A 17,472-nucleotide genomic window follows, 5' to 3' on the forward strand; every position below is an offset into this window, starting at 1 on the left:
GAGTTTGAGAAGGTATTTCAGAATTCTACTATGTATCTAACGCAAAGCCAAATCAGAATTTCTGTAAGGCAGTATTTCTCACCTTTTTTTTTATTACCCTCTTTAAGAAGCCATTTTAGACATGAATTCCCAATCCCTCCCCCCCAGAAAAGTTAATGCCATAGATATATGTGTTATATGTGTATCTGTGCCTAAAGAGGGTACAGTTATTCACCACAAAAGACCCAGTTTTCAGCCCTGGGGGGCAGTATCACCCCTGTTAGGATGCATGCCGTAAGATGAGGTTGTACTTGTAAAAGACCCAAGAAATGCTGGATGCCATAATTCTCCAAAGGAAGGAAGAGGGTGGGCGAACATTCTTTTTTCATAATTACTTTTTAATTGTATAATTTAGGTCCTTCTTAGATTTCAGAAGAGGGATGGCTCATCCTTTTTTTAACTGTTTATTCAGTTGTAAGCTTGGTGATTGTTTTCTGATCCATAATTATGTCTGTTTTTCTTTCAATAAAATCTTCCATTTCTGCAATTTTACTTTTTGCCTTTCTTTTCTTTTTTCTCCTTTGTCTCTCAGAGGTCATTGGAATTTATCATCTCTATCTTGTCTGCTTTCTATATTTTACTTTGTGTTTCATTAGATCATCTAAGGATATGTTTTTGGATTCATTTTCCAAGCATTTTGTAGGAAGAGATTTTTTTTAAAGTTATTTTGACCAGTTCATCCTTTTCTCTTTTAATCTTGTGACGTAGATAGCAGGAGTTTTGTGATAAATTAATAGAATAAGAGGAAATCCCATTAGATTTGCAAGATAAATTTCAACTCTAGTACCCTGCTCACCAGGAACCCATATCACTACCATTAAAAAGTCATGTCTTATCACTATGGGCTGTAAGGTATCCTCATGATAGAGATCTGTCCCTCTGGCTCCATTTTGTAGTGCTCTGACTTCTTAGTTGTTTAAAATACAACCAATATTTTTTTTCTTCCTCTCCTCTACAATTACTTCTGTGTTACCATGTTTAATTTGATATGGTGAAGTGCTGACATGGAAGTCTGCCTGATGCTGGGTTCATTACAGCTCTAACTGTGGTGTTGGATAAGTTACTTTACCTTTTTGAGTCCTGTTTCCCTTATTGTGAAATAGGGCTCACATCTGCCACACAAGATTGTGTCAAGGAATAAATGTGATGTGTTTTTATCATGCCCAGCATCTGATAGGTGCTTATTAACTTGTAGGCTCCTTGAACTTGCCCCTATTCCAGTAATTCAGGTATAAGGGCTAGCCTTACCAGTGTTGAGACCTGGACCAGTACTTTGCTGGGGCCAGTGTTCTTACATCCTTTTCCAGTGCCACCAAGAAGCTGATAGGATTCCCATGCTCTCCAGTGGCCCAGGTAAATGTACCTGTGGTGAGGCCCCTGGAGAATGTTGGCTGGGATCATAGCAGATAGCCAATCTGTGTCGTCCATCTGTGTCTCCCTTACCTATTTAATTAATCTTGCTATCTGCTCATTGGTGTCAGCCAAAATAACTGGGCTAGGTGTTTAAGAATGCTAGCACTCTTATCTCTTCATCTTATCTTACACGTTTTAAGCAGGTAAAGGACAAACAAAATATTCAAACTAGAAAGAGATATATCGGCATTAAAAGGATGAATCAGGCAGTATTTTTCCCCTCTATTGTGCTCTTCCTTTCTGATTGATTATAACCAGATAGTATTTCCAAATATAAACAAGTTAATATGTAATTAGGGAAAAGCATACACTTCCAAGCTGTACATTATCCAGCAGGTTTAGTTCTAACTTTTAAGCCCTAGGTGCTCTGCTGACATACATGGATTTAGTTTTCTTCTCCTTTGGTGACATGAAAACCTTTTAGTTAGAACAGTGGGGTGTGGAAAGAAAGCAAACAGAAGGAAAGGGGCAGTGACCGTAATTACATTTCTGCGCTGTCCACGCCCTGCTCCATAGACCATCCTGGTGCCAACTAGGAACATGAAGGTTCCCCTCTTTGCCTGCCTGACCCCAGCTTCATTCTCATGTGGGTGGGAGAAGGTGATGGTAATGGGAGGTAGCTAATAGTACAGCAATCCTCCTGCTTTGTGCTTGACAAATAAAGGAGGCCAGGAGGGGTGGGCATGGGAGGTGGTGGGGAGCTGGGGAAACGGGATAGGAAAGAGACAACAAAGGCTCTGAATAAGGCAGAACCCCTCACACTCCACCTCCCATCCACTGCCACGCCTGGACCACCAACGTTTGCTCAGGCCCTCAGAACCAGTCAGGAGTGGAGATGGTCCGTGAGCTCCCTGCATGGCATAACTCACATGACAGTCAAGTTTGCAGAGGTTTTCACCAATAGTCACTTTTGTAGAATAGAAAACACCTGTTTGAGAATTAGAACACCATTCACGTGTGTCACTGACCTGAGTTCTGAGGCTCACGTTATGTGAGGCCTCCTCAGTGCTGTCTGAGAGGTGGTGTTTATGGTAAGAGGCTGGGCACTGGAGCCAGCCTGGGTTTAAAGCCTGGCTGTGCAGCCTCTGGCAAGTCACTTTACCTCCCTGCGCCCGGTTTCCTCATCTGCAACGTGAGGATGGCAGGGTTATCCTGATGACTGAGTCAGTAAGTGTAGGCGTCTTAGAAGAGAACCTGGCCCTTAGTGCTCAGTAAAGGTTGGCTATTCCATGAGTAAAGGAGGCCTGAGGCGTGGGGTAAAAAGGCACGTGTTATGCCTCTTTCCGCATAACCTTTCCATTGTAATCTCACTAGATTTCCTTGCTCTGCATTTTCAGGGAATGCAAAAAACTCCATGTACTTCTGTAGCCTCTTTAACTCCAAATAGCAACACTCTGTAGCCTCATTTCTCTCTCGGACTCATGCATGGGGTGGGGAGAGATCGGGCAGCCTGTTAAACAGATGAAGAATGGAGGCCCACGGGACTCTTTTCCGGGCCCAGACCTCCAGCCTCAATGAGTTCTTTCCCGGTGCGTTGTAAACGTCTAGAACCCCCTTCAGAAGGAGGAGGAGATCTGCCACTTCCTTGACATGGTTCTTCACTTTCCATTGTGTTGACTTTCCCTTTAGTCCCCTTCCCAGTGTGGCCATGGCCACACTGCATCTGGGGATTTCTCATCTTCCTTCTAAGACCTGGATGCGCCGCCCCAAGCTGGGTGTCGTATTGCCTTGTTTAAAATTTCTCCCCAGTGCAGTTTTGTTGCCAGGAATGTGGACATGTGAACAGTGAACACACAAACCGGGGGCCCATTTTGGACTATTATGCGTGGAGGTCCCCAGGAGTGGCGGGAGAAACCCCACTGGTGGGAGAGTGTGCATCTCCCGGCAGGCCCTGGACGCCCACGGGGAAGCTGCCCTGCCCGCCATTTATTCCTCCATATTCTCACTGAGCCCAGGTTCCTGGCTAGTTTTCAGACCTATGGTTTGAGGAGGGAGGCAGGATGAGTTTACAGAAGGAACTGGGCCTTTAGCACTGAACCCTGGCTGTGCTACCGCTAAGTCAGTGACTCTGGAAGTTACGTAACTTCAGTGAACCTCTGTCTGTGAGGTGTGGGTAATAATACTTAACCTTGCAGGGTGATTTTGAGGAGTGAGTCTAGGTGATACATGTTAACCAAGCTGCCCTGCTGGTACGCCTCCATACAGGGTAGCTTGTTAAAAAATAGTGCCGTGGCACCTGGGACTCAGGATCCCATGCACAGGTCTGTTTCATTATATGTACCTTGCATCTCTTTTCTTTTTTGCATTTAGAGTATTTTCTAGTTATATTCAATAGGTTGGGGTTCCGTAGATTGCTATCGTACTTGGGACCCTTAAAACCAGGAGAGACACCTAAGTGTGTACAGTTTTTTCTCTTTTAAGTGGATTTGAAATTGCCCATTTGCAAAATCCTTTCAAGACTCCTCGGCCGAGACTGCCCCATGAAGAGTTATTTCCCAGAAGTGTTTTGGAGGCAGTGCACTCACTGGGCACAGCGGAGGGTCGGGGAGTTCAGTTACATTCCTGGACCACTTCCTGACCGCACTGCCTGCTTGCCTGCCTTTCACTTCTCTTTCATCTTGACTCCTGAGCTGCTGGCCCCTGGCATCCCTGGTTCCCCTTTCTGATGTTCCCCAGGGCATGCTGGTAGTCTGGAGGGATTCTTGCCCTCCCAACAGAGGATGCCCTCGGGAAACCAACAGTGAGTGTCTGGGAGTTCACTGAGAACTGTTCTCAAAGTCTCTCTGTTGAGCGTGGAGTGTTATCGGTGTGGCTAGCTTCTTCATCTGTGGAATGGGGATAGAATGCCCACGGGCGGGGCACCCACAGTACCAGGGCCATGTGAGGGGTTATTAAGTGTCCTAAGGGGGAGAAGGTTTGCTCTAGCAGATGGGTTGGGCAGAATCCCGGCACAGAGTAACATGCTGAAGGTTCTGAGATGTAGTGCCTCAGTAAATACACTTCTTAACCGAAGTTTCCTAAGCAGACTTGGTCTTGGAACACCTCTCTTTGGGAGCACTGGGTTTACCTTCCAGGTCCTCAAGGACGCACTCCGGTGTTATTACAGACCTTGCTTGGTGTCATCCGAGTCCCAGGCTCTGGTGTCAGCCAGGAGATGGGCTCCTCTGCTTCAGACCTCTGTGTGGACTTATGTGTTCTTAAATCACGTCTCTTTAAGCCAGTTCCCACTCCCCAAAGCCTGCAGCCTGTCAGGCTTATTGGCGGAATACAGAAAACCTAGGTAAAGGAGGTAACGGCCGTGCCCACCACTTCTCTGTGTGCTCCTTTAATTTCTTTTTGCTTTTCTCGTGTTGTGGGTCCTAGAGTTGGTTTGACATCGTCTTATTCTGCCTCTGCTCTGTCTTCCCTGTTCCCAGCTGTGTGTACTTGGTATAGAATCCATACACATTCCCCCCTCCCACCCCTCTTCTGTGCTTGCCTCGCTTATCTTTTCCTCTTCTATTTCTAAAGTGATTCTGTGTTGGATTTGGGGGTTGACATCAGTTGATTAAAATAAAGAGTTTGTCACCAAACATCCTCGTCACATAGTATGGCGTTAATTTTACTTTGTAAAAAAATTGATTTTCCTCCTTAATTGGTGCCCCTTCCGGGCATGGAAGGGGATTAGCACCTGCTGCACAGCAGGAGGGGCAAGGGAAGCTCAATGGGTGTCCCTACCAGAGTCTACCTGTGGCACCCAGGGCCCCCTGGGGCTCACGCTCCGCACTGGAGGGTGGTGAACAGCCATCCGCTTAGACCCCCGTCCTAACCCTCTCTTCTCCCTGTCGCCCCCTCTGCCCTTTCTCCTGCAAGGTTCTGCCACCCTTCACCACTGGCAGCAGTTGGCCCAGCCTCACCTCGGGGGCATCCTGGACCCCCGGCCTGGTGTGGTCACCAAGGGCTTCCGGACGCTGGACGTTGACCTGGACGAAGTGTACTGCCTTAACGACTTCGAAGAAGATGACACAGGTGACCACATTTCCCTCCCGGGCCTAGCTACCTCCACGCCAGTTCAGCACCCAGAGACCTCAGGTGAGAGGTCCCGAGCACGCGTGACTGTCTCAGGCAGCAGAAGTTACCCGAGCCGGCCTCAGGCTTTCCCAGAGGAGATGCAGGAGCCGCCAGCGGCCGAGGAGGAGGAGGGGTCTGGTGAGGGCATCGCGATCACTCCTGTAAACCTGGCATCTCTACCGGAGGCAGAGTTCCGGGCCATTCTCACTTCTGTCCCAAGCGCCATCCGTAGTGGCTCTCTGTCTGTAGCTTCTGCTCGTCTGTGTGGGTGATGATGAAAGCGTTCCCACTGTGCGGTTCCGTTTTTTAATAGAGTCTGATGCCTCCTTTTGTAACAGATAGGTGCGGCTCCCTGCCCACCTTGGAGGTGCATGGCCCGGTGGGCTCTTAAAGGGGAGCAGGAAAGGCTGCTAAAAAGAAGTGGATTATTGCCCCCTACCTGCCCCGAGCATCAGCTCCCCCTTCCTGTTCTGGCTCTCTCCCCTTGTCTAAAAGGCAGCTTCTCGGGTCCCCTGGTGACTTCCAAACTGAGCTGAGCTGAGTTGGGCAGTTTTAGGGGCAGTTATGAGTGCTGGATCGTTCAGAAGGTGAATGAGAGGATCTGTTACCTACACGATGCATTAAAATTGGAAGAAGCCCAGAAAGTGTTCGGGATCTCAGAGATCACTTCATAGATCAGCCTGTTCCCTTTCCTAACTGCAGTGAAGGCGTATGTGTTTTCTTTCCAGCTTATACATGTGTTCAAAGTAGATTTTTTTTTTTTTTGTGGTACGCGGGCCTCTCACTGTTGTGGCCTCTCCCATTGCAGAGCACAGGCTCCGGACGCGCAGGCTCAGCGGCCATGGCTCACGGGCCCAGCCGCTCCGCGGCATGTGGGATCTTCCCGGACCGGGGCACGAACCCGTGTCCCCTGCATCGGCAGGCGGACTCTCAACCACTGCGCCACCAGGGAAGCCCCAAAGCAGATTTTTTTTTAAGTGTTTTAGCAATACTCCTTAATCCAGCAAACCCTGAGAGGATGTCAGTAAGCTTTTTTAGAGAGAGAACTCTAGATGGATCTGGAAAGAGCACTGGCTGATCTCTGTGCCCACCTCCCTCCACCCCAATATTAAAGATATGACCATGAGGTTGCAGAATGACACATCCTAGGCCTCACTGGGATGAAAAGCTTTGTGCCCAGGGCCCTGGCATCACAGGGTCACGTGGTTTACTATTTACCCCAGACTTCCTGGACCCCCTGGCTGCTTGAGCTGAGGGGAGAGACCCAGAAAAAGATGAATTAACCCAATGTCGTCATCCTCATGACATTCCCAAGCCACCAGATTTGAGGAGAGGCCGTTCATCTTTGTGACTGATAATTTTCGTTCCTGAGAGGTACAACACCCCCCATAGAGTACAGGGCAGGAGAGAGCTGAGGTTCATGGTGGTGTCTCCCATCCCCTGGCTAAGTTCACACACCTCTGGCCAAGGAACTTTTCTTTATTCTTTGACATGAACTTTAGACGTATCATCAAGTAAAAAGGATTATTTAGCACCTGGGTTTGTTTATGTCTTATTTTAATTTTTAGCCACTGAGTTACCAGATTAAGCTTGCAAGGGAATGAAAATGCACATTATCTAGGGTCTTCTCACTTAAGAAAAGGAACCCTTTTCCCTCCGGTACTGTTACCTCCCTGTGTCATCGGCACTGGTGCCCCTCTGGAAGGCAGACCGTGGTACAGGAGACACTGTGTCTGCTAATTTTGTGGCTGAAGGGGCAGGCATCGTGTTGAGTGTGGTGACCCCTCCCTGCAGCCTTGCAGGTGGATTAGAAGGTGAATCCTGTAAATTTAAAGAAGCACCATTCGGTTTCTCTTGGAGACGTTGTAGAGAAGGACTAAAGCTTATCAATTCAGCTAAGAATATCTCTCTGAGGACAGAGGGAGCAAGGGGACCAGTTATGAGGAGCTAAGTCCTAACCACTTTCCTTACCACACACAAAGGCGTATCCATTGCTTCTTCCCACCTTCCTCAAACCTGCAGCAAATCCATCCCAGCAACTTGGAGGAGAGGCACACAGACGTACAGTGGAAACTACAGAGGAGTCACAATGGTAGCGTGCAACCAGAAAGAATTATATAGATCGCTGAAGGTAATTTAGGGAAGGTCTGATCATCTCGGCAAAGGTTCTTTCGAGCTTATTTTCTGGGGAAGACTTGGTAAGAGCTCAGTGTAGGAGGGAAAGACACGGACAACGATCTGGCTCTTTTTTCCCTGTGGGGAATGACAGAACCACTTTGATTCTAGGAATGTAAGAAGCACGTCACTCTACATACATCATCCCAGGGACCCTGAGTGGCATTACGCACACAATCTTGGAGTCACAGGCAGACAGATAAGTTTCATTGGGAAAGCCTGGGGCTTCCTCTGTCTTGGAATTTGTACCGCCTGCTGGCCTGGTTCCTGCCTTGGTCTGCCCTTTCCTGTTGCCAAACAGCACAGTTCCAGGAGCTGCCATCTGCCTGGCAAGACTTAGTAGGGAGAACCTTTGAAGACAGAAGGTATTAACCTTTCTTTTTTAACAACTGGTATTATGGGAGGAAATTGGGAAAACTTGTATATTAGGCACTTTTGTCTAGAGCCTGCTCTCATGGAGAAAACATTTTGAGTACTGAAAAATATTTATTAATATATTTTAATGTATTATTGTGTCATTTGATTTTTATAATCCCATGTCTTTAAAAAGGATAAATCCTTGTTATATTTGTAAATAATTTAGATGATTAAAATGGACTATGTAAAACAATTTTTAGATTACAGTTTTACTTTATTTCAGTAATATATTTTATGTTTTAATTCGTATAGAAAGTGCACTTTTATCAGAAATAGACATAATCTCGTACTGCCAGTGTTCTGAATGTTAGGTATTTATGTGTAGAGAAGAGGCTGCGTGTGGTAAAGGATTAAGGTCCGAGGTTAAAGTCACACAGTTAGGTCAGCAGATGGTTGGATGGACAGTCCAGGTGAATTATCGTGGATGCCTTGATTCTTAAAGGAGAGGCAGAGGCAGGATTAAAGAAACATAGAAGAAAGCGGAGGTCAGTTTACTTAATGCTCATACACATGGAGACCATTTCCAGTGGGAGAAATATCCTAAAACAGGCTCCGATAAATCATGGCAGCCTCTCTGGCAGTGGTGCTGCAGTGGAGCTGTGTGTCATTTTTGAGGCTGAGCGTTGAAGGCAAAAATCACATTTGGTCAAAAGTGCCCTTGAAAATCCCTGAAGCTGCAGCACTTGGGCCCCCAGAAGCAAAAGCCAAGAACTAGCTTCTTTTGTAGCTTGCTTATTTGATACGTAGGTCCAGGCTCTGTTCAGGAGAGGTTACGTGAAGAGAAGGGAACAGCTGGTGGATGAAAGGAGGCAGACAGAAAGCTCGAGGAACTGAGTATCACTCCAGCCTCCTCTGGGGCAGGGGCTGGTGTGAGCAAAGCCCCGGGTGGGCATCCTCTTGCACTGTCAGTCCCACTGCAGAAGCAGGACCCAAAGGGGCTCGTGAGGGAACGTTGGCCGTGAGGACCTGATGAATGTAGAAGGGAAAGTCTGATACATTCGATTCACAGACCCTCTGGGAAGGTTCCTTCTTATCTCCACCCAGGGAGTTGACAAAGAGATCCCACTCTAATGAGAAGCCTTTTCAACCCCACCCTGGTGTGTAGCAGTGACAGGAGTTTGGTTATTACGGACAAAGCTGGGGTCTGCTCTCACCCCCCTGTATTAGGAGATGCTAAGGAAGCCCTGTCTCTTGCATCAAAATGTATAGTAAACCAGAACCAGGCCAGTGCAGCCCAAAGTGAAAAATGAATGAGGAATCACATAATTGACTAGTCCCAAACAGCACGGGGTCAACCCTGCTTAACATTTCCAGAACAAGCCCGCTTGCTGGAGTCGCTTTTTCTATGGAACCTCACCTCTGAAAACCATACAAGGGCACTGCCGTGCTCCAAGGGGCACCCACTTGGATTGTTGAGTGGGCGTTTGTTTGCACAATGCCTCTTCTAAAGTGGAGGGCCCTTGAGGTAGCACGTGGGTGCGGGTTGAGGTTCCGGTGCGTTGTCCAGTTGCGCCGCCTATTGACGCACGGGAGAAGTACGCTCTTGAACAGGCTCTGGTAGCACTAGCTGGATGATGGACTTGCGGCCGCTTAGCCAGGCCCGCTCCCCGCACCTGTTGGTGTTTGCCACAGGACGGACACGAAGGCAGAGGGCGCAGGGTCCAGCTTTGTTGGCATCCGAAGAATCCAAAGAGACTCTTGCGTTTGCCCTTTTGATATTTTAACAGCATTCTAAAAAGTGATTTGGGGACTTTCCTGGTGGTCCAGTGGTAAAGAATCCACCCTGCAATGCAGGGGACATGGGTTCGATCCCTGGTCAGGGAACTAAGATCCCACATGCCGCGGGGCAACTAAGCTGGCGTGCCACAACTACTGAGTTCACGCGCCTCAGCTAGAGCCTGCGTGCCGCAAACTACAGAGCCCATGTGCTCTGGAACCGGCGGGCCACAGCTACAGAGCCCATGCACCCTGGAGCCTGCACGCCACAACTAAAGAAGAGAAAACCTACACGCCACAACTAGAGAGAAGCCCGGGCACCACAATTAAGATGCTGCATGCCTCAACAATGATCCTGCGTGCTGCAACTAAGACCTGCCGCAGGCAAAAATAAATAAATATATCTTTTTTTTTTTTTAAGTCATTTTATCTCCTGAAGATACCCCAAGGGCCACCTGAGGGAATTTCTGGTCCTCTCTTTGCCATTCCGTGAGATTGTTCCTCTGTTAAGTCACTTTTTAGATGAAACAGAGTAGACAGCTTGGTGTAGGGGGACAAGTAGACTTTTTATTTTTAAAAATTTTGCAGGAAACACAAGTTGTACAGAAACCAGGAAGAGATCTTGTGATGTGGTTCACAATCTCTGTACTAGAAACCTCCCCAGTGCCTATGGGCTGGATGTCTGCACTGGGGACTCAGGGGTCCCTAGAGCTGCAGGACCAGACAGGGGCTGTATAAAAGAAATGCTTAAGAAGCAGAGAAAAAGAGTCATAGGCCCATGTTAAGCCTGGAACTAAGGGCTTAAAAATGTCATCTTGTAATACTGTGTAGTTTAATATCACTTTTATTTTTAAAAAAAGAAAAGAAGCTGTACTGCTGTATCTGAAACTGCCCTTGATTCCCTACCCCCCCCCAGAGAAAAACACTTGTTAAAGCCACATTAATCCCTTTTATGTAACATTTATGTAAATGATGAAGCACACGGCAAACAAAGGTTTTATGGAGTTTTTCCCACATGGACTCATCATAGAACTTTTTTTTCCAGAAAAATTCACATGCAGAGTTATATAAAGAAGTGATAGAAAAAGTCTTTAGAGCATTTTTCTATGCCCTGAGAGTTTAGTTTTTTAGGAAGAATTCTAAAACATTGCTTAAAAAAAAAAAAAAGGGCATGTAGCTGACAGGCAAAGATACGCGTCCCACCTCCACTGTGGTTGCTCCTTGAGCAAAAAACAACAAAGTCATTAGAAGCTGGTAAAAAGATGAAAAAAAAAAAGTGCTGATGTTTTCAGGGCTTTCAGGCCATGCCTTTAAGCTGGATGGACAATGCTTTTACTTTCAATAGGTTTGTTTTTTCTTGGACAGAAAAGGTCGGCCGGTGGATGCCACTGTTGCTGTGGTGGCAGCTACTAGAATTAAAGGAGGTGGGGGGAGAGTGTGTGTGTGTGTGTGTGTGTGTGTGTTGGTGAATGAGTTTATAGAAATGGCAGAGCAGATCCAAGTCGTGTGATGGTAGCTTCACGCGACATGTTCAAATGAAGAAAAGGGGAAAAAGGTCAAGGCATTTTGTTTATTTTACACAAGTTGGCCACTTCCCATGAAGAGAGGGAAAAGAATCTGGAAGGCTCTCAGTATGTCACAAAGATAAAACCCCTTTTTCCAAGATTTTGGGATGGGTTTGTCATTTTAAAGAAAATATTTTAATAAGTTACTTCTGTAAGCCAAAAAATAGCTTGGATGTGTAGCATGGCCAGCATTCCTCTGTCCTCAGAGATCCCCTTGGAAGCCGTGTGTGTGTGTGTGTGTGTGTGTGTGTGTGTGTGTGTGTGTGTGTGTGTAGGTCCCAGCTCCCCATAGAGTTCAGTAGGTGCAGCTGCGTCCTGACAGCTGTGTGGGTTCCCGGGAGGGTTCTTTTAAGGACGATGCTACGATGGCCTTTAGAGAGAGAAGTTTCTGGTCTCCCCGGCACATTCCCAGCCTGGCCTTCCCTGTGGGTGGGGGAAGGAAAGCATCATTCCAATTGACCGACATGTATGAGCTCGTGTGAACAGATCTCGTCGCGTGGACGGCCAGGCTGCAGAGCCCAGTCACCCTGCAGGTCCCTGCCGGTATACCCAACCTTATCCGTGTTTCTTTTCTCTTCTCACCATTGGATTCCTGGGCTGCGAGGAGAGCCCTGGGCTTTCCTGCCCATCTTCCCTGGAGACCCGAGCCTTCCCCCAAGCAGCAGTCAACCTGGTCTGGGTAGCACACTTGCAGATAATCCCCAGCGTGGTCTTCAGGGCATCCAAGAAGGAAGCCCCAACTCACTGGAGACTCAGGGCTGGGCCAGGGCTCCCTCACGACTGGCGGCAAGGTCCCAAGCACCCAATTTTCCAGTCCGTACCAGGCACCATGTGCCCCCAGAGGAGCACAGCCAGTCAGAGCCATTTACCAAGTGCACCTGCTCTGGGCAGAAAGCACACCGGGGTCGGTCAGAGTGCAAGTGGGCAGGGGCACTGTCCTCCTTATACAGCCCTCCGAGACCCCACCTCAGCTGAAGGGTGTGTGCTTGCGTGGCACATTTTAAAGAACAAAAAATCTACACGGTAGCTACCTGTATGTAGTTCACCAACGTAGACGGTCTTGAATAATCAAGGATTAATTAAGTTTAAAGGTTCTCTTTGACAGATGAGAATTTTGTACCAGTTTCAGAACCCACAGCGGGAGGAACAAAGAAAAATAATAAAGGTTAGGGTCTTTTGAGGGCGTGAAATGCAAGTTCATTCCTAAATAAAATACTTGATGAAAGTACTTGTCAGTGTTAACACTTTTGGCTCACAACACTGCAGTCCTCCAGTCAGACCGAGAAAAGGAATGAGGATTTAAGTAGGAAGTCAGAACATTAAATCCCAAACCCCTGTCCTTGGAGGCCCCAGGCGAGCAGCATGCGGTCAACCCACAGCACCTAAGGCAGGGCTTTGGGGTGCAGTGGTGACTGCAGTAGTGAGCGCTCCCACTGAGCCCCTGCTCCCTGCCTAGAGGACTCTGTCAGTGCCTCTTGCTTTGGGAATTTGCTCTCTCCTGTTCACAGAACTGTAGGAATCAGCCCCCAGCAGCTCAAGGAGCCTCGGGTGACTCACTGTCTCTGTGTTGTGTCCCAAGGAAGGGAGATGCTGCAGCGGCCCGGTGGGCAGTGGTGACTCGGAGAGCTGGCCGGTCCAGGCGTCCCAGTGGTATTGCGGAGGGGCCGAACCTCTGGCTTTGGCACTTTTGATCCTTGTTGTTGATTTTCCTTGGTCTTCTAAAGCTGTCCATCGCTTCTGGGGAATGATGACCTCTGAATTTTAGCAGCCTTTTCCTATTCCCAAAACCCATTTGCAATAAGATGGGTTTTGCTTCTGCTGATGCAACTGTCTCTCTAAAATGTCCATCTCACACTAACTGTTGCGATTGAAGATCCGATATGTAATGGGGTGGAGAAAGTGAACACGTGTGACCTTTTGATTTGATATTCTGGCGATGTATTTATTTAAATGGGGTACACTTCTAAGTTTAAATCAAGCCTTGCTTTTGTTTGATTTTTTTAAAAAATGTTCTCTCTCTTTCAACTGTTCTGTCTTAATTACTTCTACTTACTGCACTTTTCTTTCCTCCCTTCCAAATAACCCCTCACGCCTGTTACTTGGAATGCTTTTCTCAGGTTTTTTGTTGCTTTTGCTTCTAGACCTTATTGCAATCAGAGAATCGTGATTGGTTGGTTGCCTTTTCTTCATAGCTTCTAACATTTTTGTTTTGCTTGCAGTCATTTCTCAATTATCTGAGTTCCTAAACCATTACTTTTTTGCTTGAGAAACCAAGATGCATAAAGGCTATTTTTACGTGTGCTTTCCACCCCCCTCCTGCTTTGCCTGGAGCTCCCAGTGGCTGACAGTTTGCTCTTGTGGCCGTGGTGCTGGCTGCCATGCCAGGGGCCATGGGAGCCTTCCTTGACACAAAGACATGGATTGGACCACAATAATCAGGGGAAACCAGCCTTGCGTAGCTCCTGAGTCACCGCCACCATTTTTGTGCCTGGGCTGTGTCCTGCCTGCCTTCAATTTGCGTGTCTCCAATATGTTTTTGTTTGTTTGTTTCATCTGGGTTCTAGTTTTTTCTTTTCTTTTTGTTTTAAGATACAATCACCCGTGTGTGGATCTGTAGGTTCGGGGCACCGATCTCTTCTGGTTTGTTTTCCTTTTTGTCAAATCCAAGAGAAAACTTGCCATAAAGAGCTAGAAGATTCTAGTTCCAGCCTTTCGAATCTTCAGCGTGCTCATGGCCTCCAATATCCTAATCCGTTGTCTCCCAAGGAGGTCTCTGGGGGCTGAGAGGCTGCAGGGGTGGAGTGGGTGGGGAGGGGGGCTGACCCAGACCTCACCTTGCATGCTATTGGGAGCAGCATCATTTTTCCTTTTTTTCTCTCTTCTTTTTTTACATTTGAGTTATGAATGAGGATGACCTCTACAATCATGATGTCTCCTGTAGACTCTGTTCCTCCTTATCCCCTGCCGGCTTTCTGGTGCATGGTCCTAACGCTTCTGTGATTTACTTCGCTCCAGATCTTAGTCTTTCAGCTGCCTTAACAACTCTTTGGAGCTTTCAGAGGAAATAAGTTGAGGACCACTTGTTCTGTCTCATTTTCATCAGAAACCAGACATCCTAGAGATGGCAAGAAAGCAGCCCAGGGGGACTGGTGCTGCTTTGCACCGCTGTGTGTCAGCCCAGCCCAGGTCCTGGGACTTCAGCCCCACGGAGAACCCAGGCCCTGGGACTCCTGCCACGTTGTTGCTGAGGCAGCTGAGGCCCCATCTCCCTCCCTGTCAACCACAGTTAGACAGTAGTGGAGCCAGCTTCCTCAAGCCCCTTTTTGTGTAAACAGAAAGGGGAGCCCGTGAGCCTTACCCTGTTCCCAGGCGCGAGTGCCCCTCCCTGCCCTGCACCTCTCCCCTCCCCTTGGCAGAGTTTGGCACCTGCTTGCCAATGAAAAGAAAAGTAAAGCAACAAAAGAAGGAAGCCGATTTGGACCTCTGAGGAGGGAACCCAAATTTACCCCCAAGGGCCCATTAGCCCTTCAAACTGGATCCACTACTGGCCAAAGAACGCTGATGGGAAACCCTGTCTGGACTGGGTTGGAAGCTAGAATTCGATGCTCTGCACACCAGTGCTCAAAAGTGTGGTTATTTTTGAGGGACCACCTTCGATCCAGAACATTTGCGTTTCACCTTCCTCGCCCAGATCCAGTTCACAAGGTAGCCCATCGCTTCTTGCATCTGTCCAGGGTCATGCGGGATTTTGACTTTTCTCATGGGTGTACTTGGATGCAAGGACTATATTTTGTTCCTCCCTTCCCCCCCTCCCCGATTTAGCCCACCACCCTGGGAAGTGCATGTCACAGACAAACTCCACCTTCACCTTCACCACCTGTCGCATCCTGCACCCTTCAGACGAGCTCACGCGGGTCACACCAAGGTAAGGGACCCGGCCGGGGGGTGGGCAGGGTGGGGTGAGGTTGAGACACTCCCTGTGAGACTTAACATTGAGGAAAGCCAAAGTAGAGAGGCTCATTCAAATCTACCCCTAGCCAGTGGAAGCATCTCCCAAGCACTGCAGTCGCCTGTTCTGAGTCCCATCTTTTTTTCTTTCTTTCTTTCTTTTTGAATCAAGACCCCTATTGATTCAGATCCAGCACAGATAGAGAGACCTGGACCCACTTTTAGTTGCTCTTTTATTGGCCGTGGAAGATTCTTACATCCCTTCTCAACCAGCTGAAGTTTAGGGCACTACCACAGCCCCTAAGGCCAAGTTGTTGGCTTTTTGCCCCGAAGTTTGTCAGTAGAAAAGTTTGTCAGTAGAACGTGTTCTTTCACGGAATGGAGTTACTGAGCCCTGTGGTAGCACTTATGCCTCTGGCGATGGCCCCGGGGGCCATGCATCACAGCCACCCTGTAATGACCGAAATGATAAAACTTGAATGGAACCACATGCCCAGCGTGGTCCATTTCCCTTGGGCACCTCCGAGAAGTGATAAGAGTTGGTACCATAGGACGAGAGGACTTGTATGGCCTGGGCGGGGGAGGGCAGTCTGCTGGCTGGATTTCAGAGCTTCCAGTAAAAGGGAAAATGGTCTCCGCCAACGTGGTAGCGTGACCCCATCAGCTGATTTCTCTGTGGTACGAGGTGGCAGGGTGAGTGGAAGGTAACTTACGGGAGAGAGGCGAGCAGGGCCAGCTCGGAGGGAGCAGCTGCCCCAAGGAGCACCTTCAATGATGAATAATTCTCTGCAGGTCATGTGAGAAGGACGACGAAGCAGCCCCAGGCCCCGTTGAGCTGAGAGCAGATGTAGGGCAGAGAGTGAGCCCGCGGGCGAGGCAGGGGGTGAGAACACCACCAGCAGGGCCCCGTGAAGGAGCTGTGTGTGCACGCGTGGCCGCCACTAACCCACAATGTAGGCGTGGATGTGTCTCTGATTGTGCCTGGCTAACTCGGCCTTGACAACGGATACCCCTAACCTGTCTAAATGCCCCAGTCACTCCGAGTGCCAGCACTAATACAGGTCTAACCGAGGTTCTCACCGGAAGGGAACCTCGAAATTTTAGCTTGTCTCTCCGTCTCCCTTCCTGCCTCTGGAGAACCCGGCTTCCCTATCCCTCAGCTTTATGTTTGAAGAGATCGTGTTTAAAACCACTGGACAGAGCTTCGCCCTGGGAGAGGCTGGCATCCTGGTGCCCTTCTGACTGTAGCCGTAGGACGCGGCACCACACTCCTGCCTTCTTCTCTAAGTCCTTCTGGCCTCGTCAGGGATGAAAAAGCCTGAGAAGTCAGTAGTAAGAAAAGGCTTTTTACCTGAGTTTGAAAGAATGGCAGCTTGAAACAAAATAGAGAATCTCCCTAGGAATGGCTCTGTGAACAAGATTTTAAGTCCAGATTTTTGGGGGGCCCTCTATTGCTTGTAGATCAATTTTGTAGAATTCCACCTGTGCCTTTTTTTTTTTTTTTTTTTTTTTTTTGCGGTACGCGGGCCTCTCACTGTTGTGGCCTCTCCCGTTGTGGAGCACAGGCTCCAGACGCGCAGGCTCAGCGGCCATGGCTCACAGACCCAGCCGCCCCACGGCATGTGGGATCTTCCCGGACCGGGGCACGAACACGCGTCCCCTGCATCGGCAGGCGGACTCTCAACCACTGCACCAACAGGGAAGCCCCACCTGTGCCTTTTGAAGAATCCACCTTTTAACCTTAGGAATCTGCTGTGGTTTCTAATCCCACGTTCCTCTGAGTACTCCCGACCCACCAGCATCCCCAGTCCCGAGCTTGTGTGAGACAGGCCTGTTCTGGGTTCCTCACCCTGTGCAGACTGGCCAGTGGTGAGGTCACCTGAGTGTGCAGCCAAGTGATGCCTCCGCTTGTACTTGCCCTTGACCTGTTCCTCCTGCAGGAGGGGGCCCTGCTCCACTCATGCCAAGGACCTGCTCCAGAGCCCATCCCCTTCCTCCCCTTTCCCTAAGTTGGTGCTTTGTCCAAGGTATGTGGCCTGTCCCCTGTCAGGCTGGGGAGAGAGGGCTCTATCCCCCGGCTCCCACGGACCACCCAGCTGCCTGTTCGCAGGGGCACCTGCAGCCCCTGCTGCGTCCTTAGGCAGGTGCC

The 17,472-nt window shown here is 48.7% G+C and overlaps 1 protein-coding gene across 21 annotated transcripts in view; it reads left to right on the forward strand.

Annotated features, from left to right (window-relative positions):
• Positions 1–17,472, forward strand: part of TRAK1 (trafficking kinesin protein 1) — a 162,791-nt gene that overhangs the window by 141,476 nt on the left and 3,843 nt on the right. For 6 of the 21 annotated variants that reach the window (XM_033402003.2, XM_049715238.1, XM_033402002.2 and 3 more), the window contains 2 exons: positions 5,305–5,460; positions 15,198–15,300. In XM_033402003.2, the coding sequence (XP_033257894.1) occupies positions 5,305–5,460; positions 15,198–15,300 (259 nt within the window). The other 15 variants (XM_033402000.2, XM_033401992.2, XM_049715239.1 and 12 more) reach the window with 9 other exon arrangements.

The sequence above is a fragment of the Orcinus orca genome, chromosome 10, assembly GCF_937001465.1.
Source record: "Orcinus orca chromosome 10, mOrcOrc1.1, whole genome shotgun sequence".
NCBI classification, from domain to species: Eukaryota; Metazoa; Chordata; class Mammalia; order Artiodactyla; family Delphinidae; genus Orcinus; species Orcinus orca.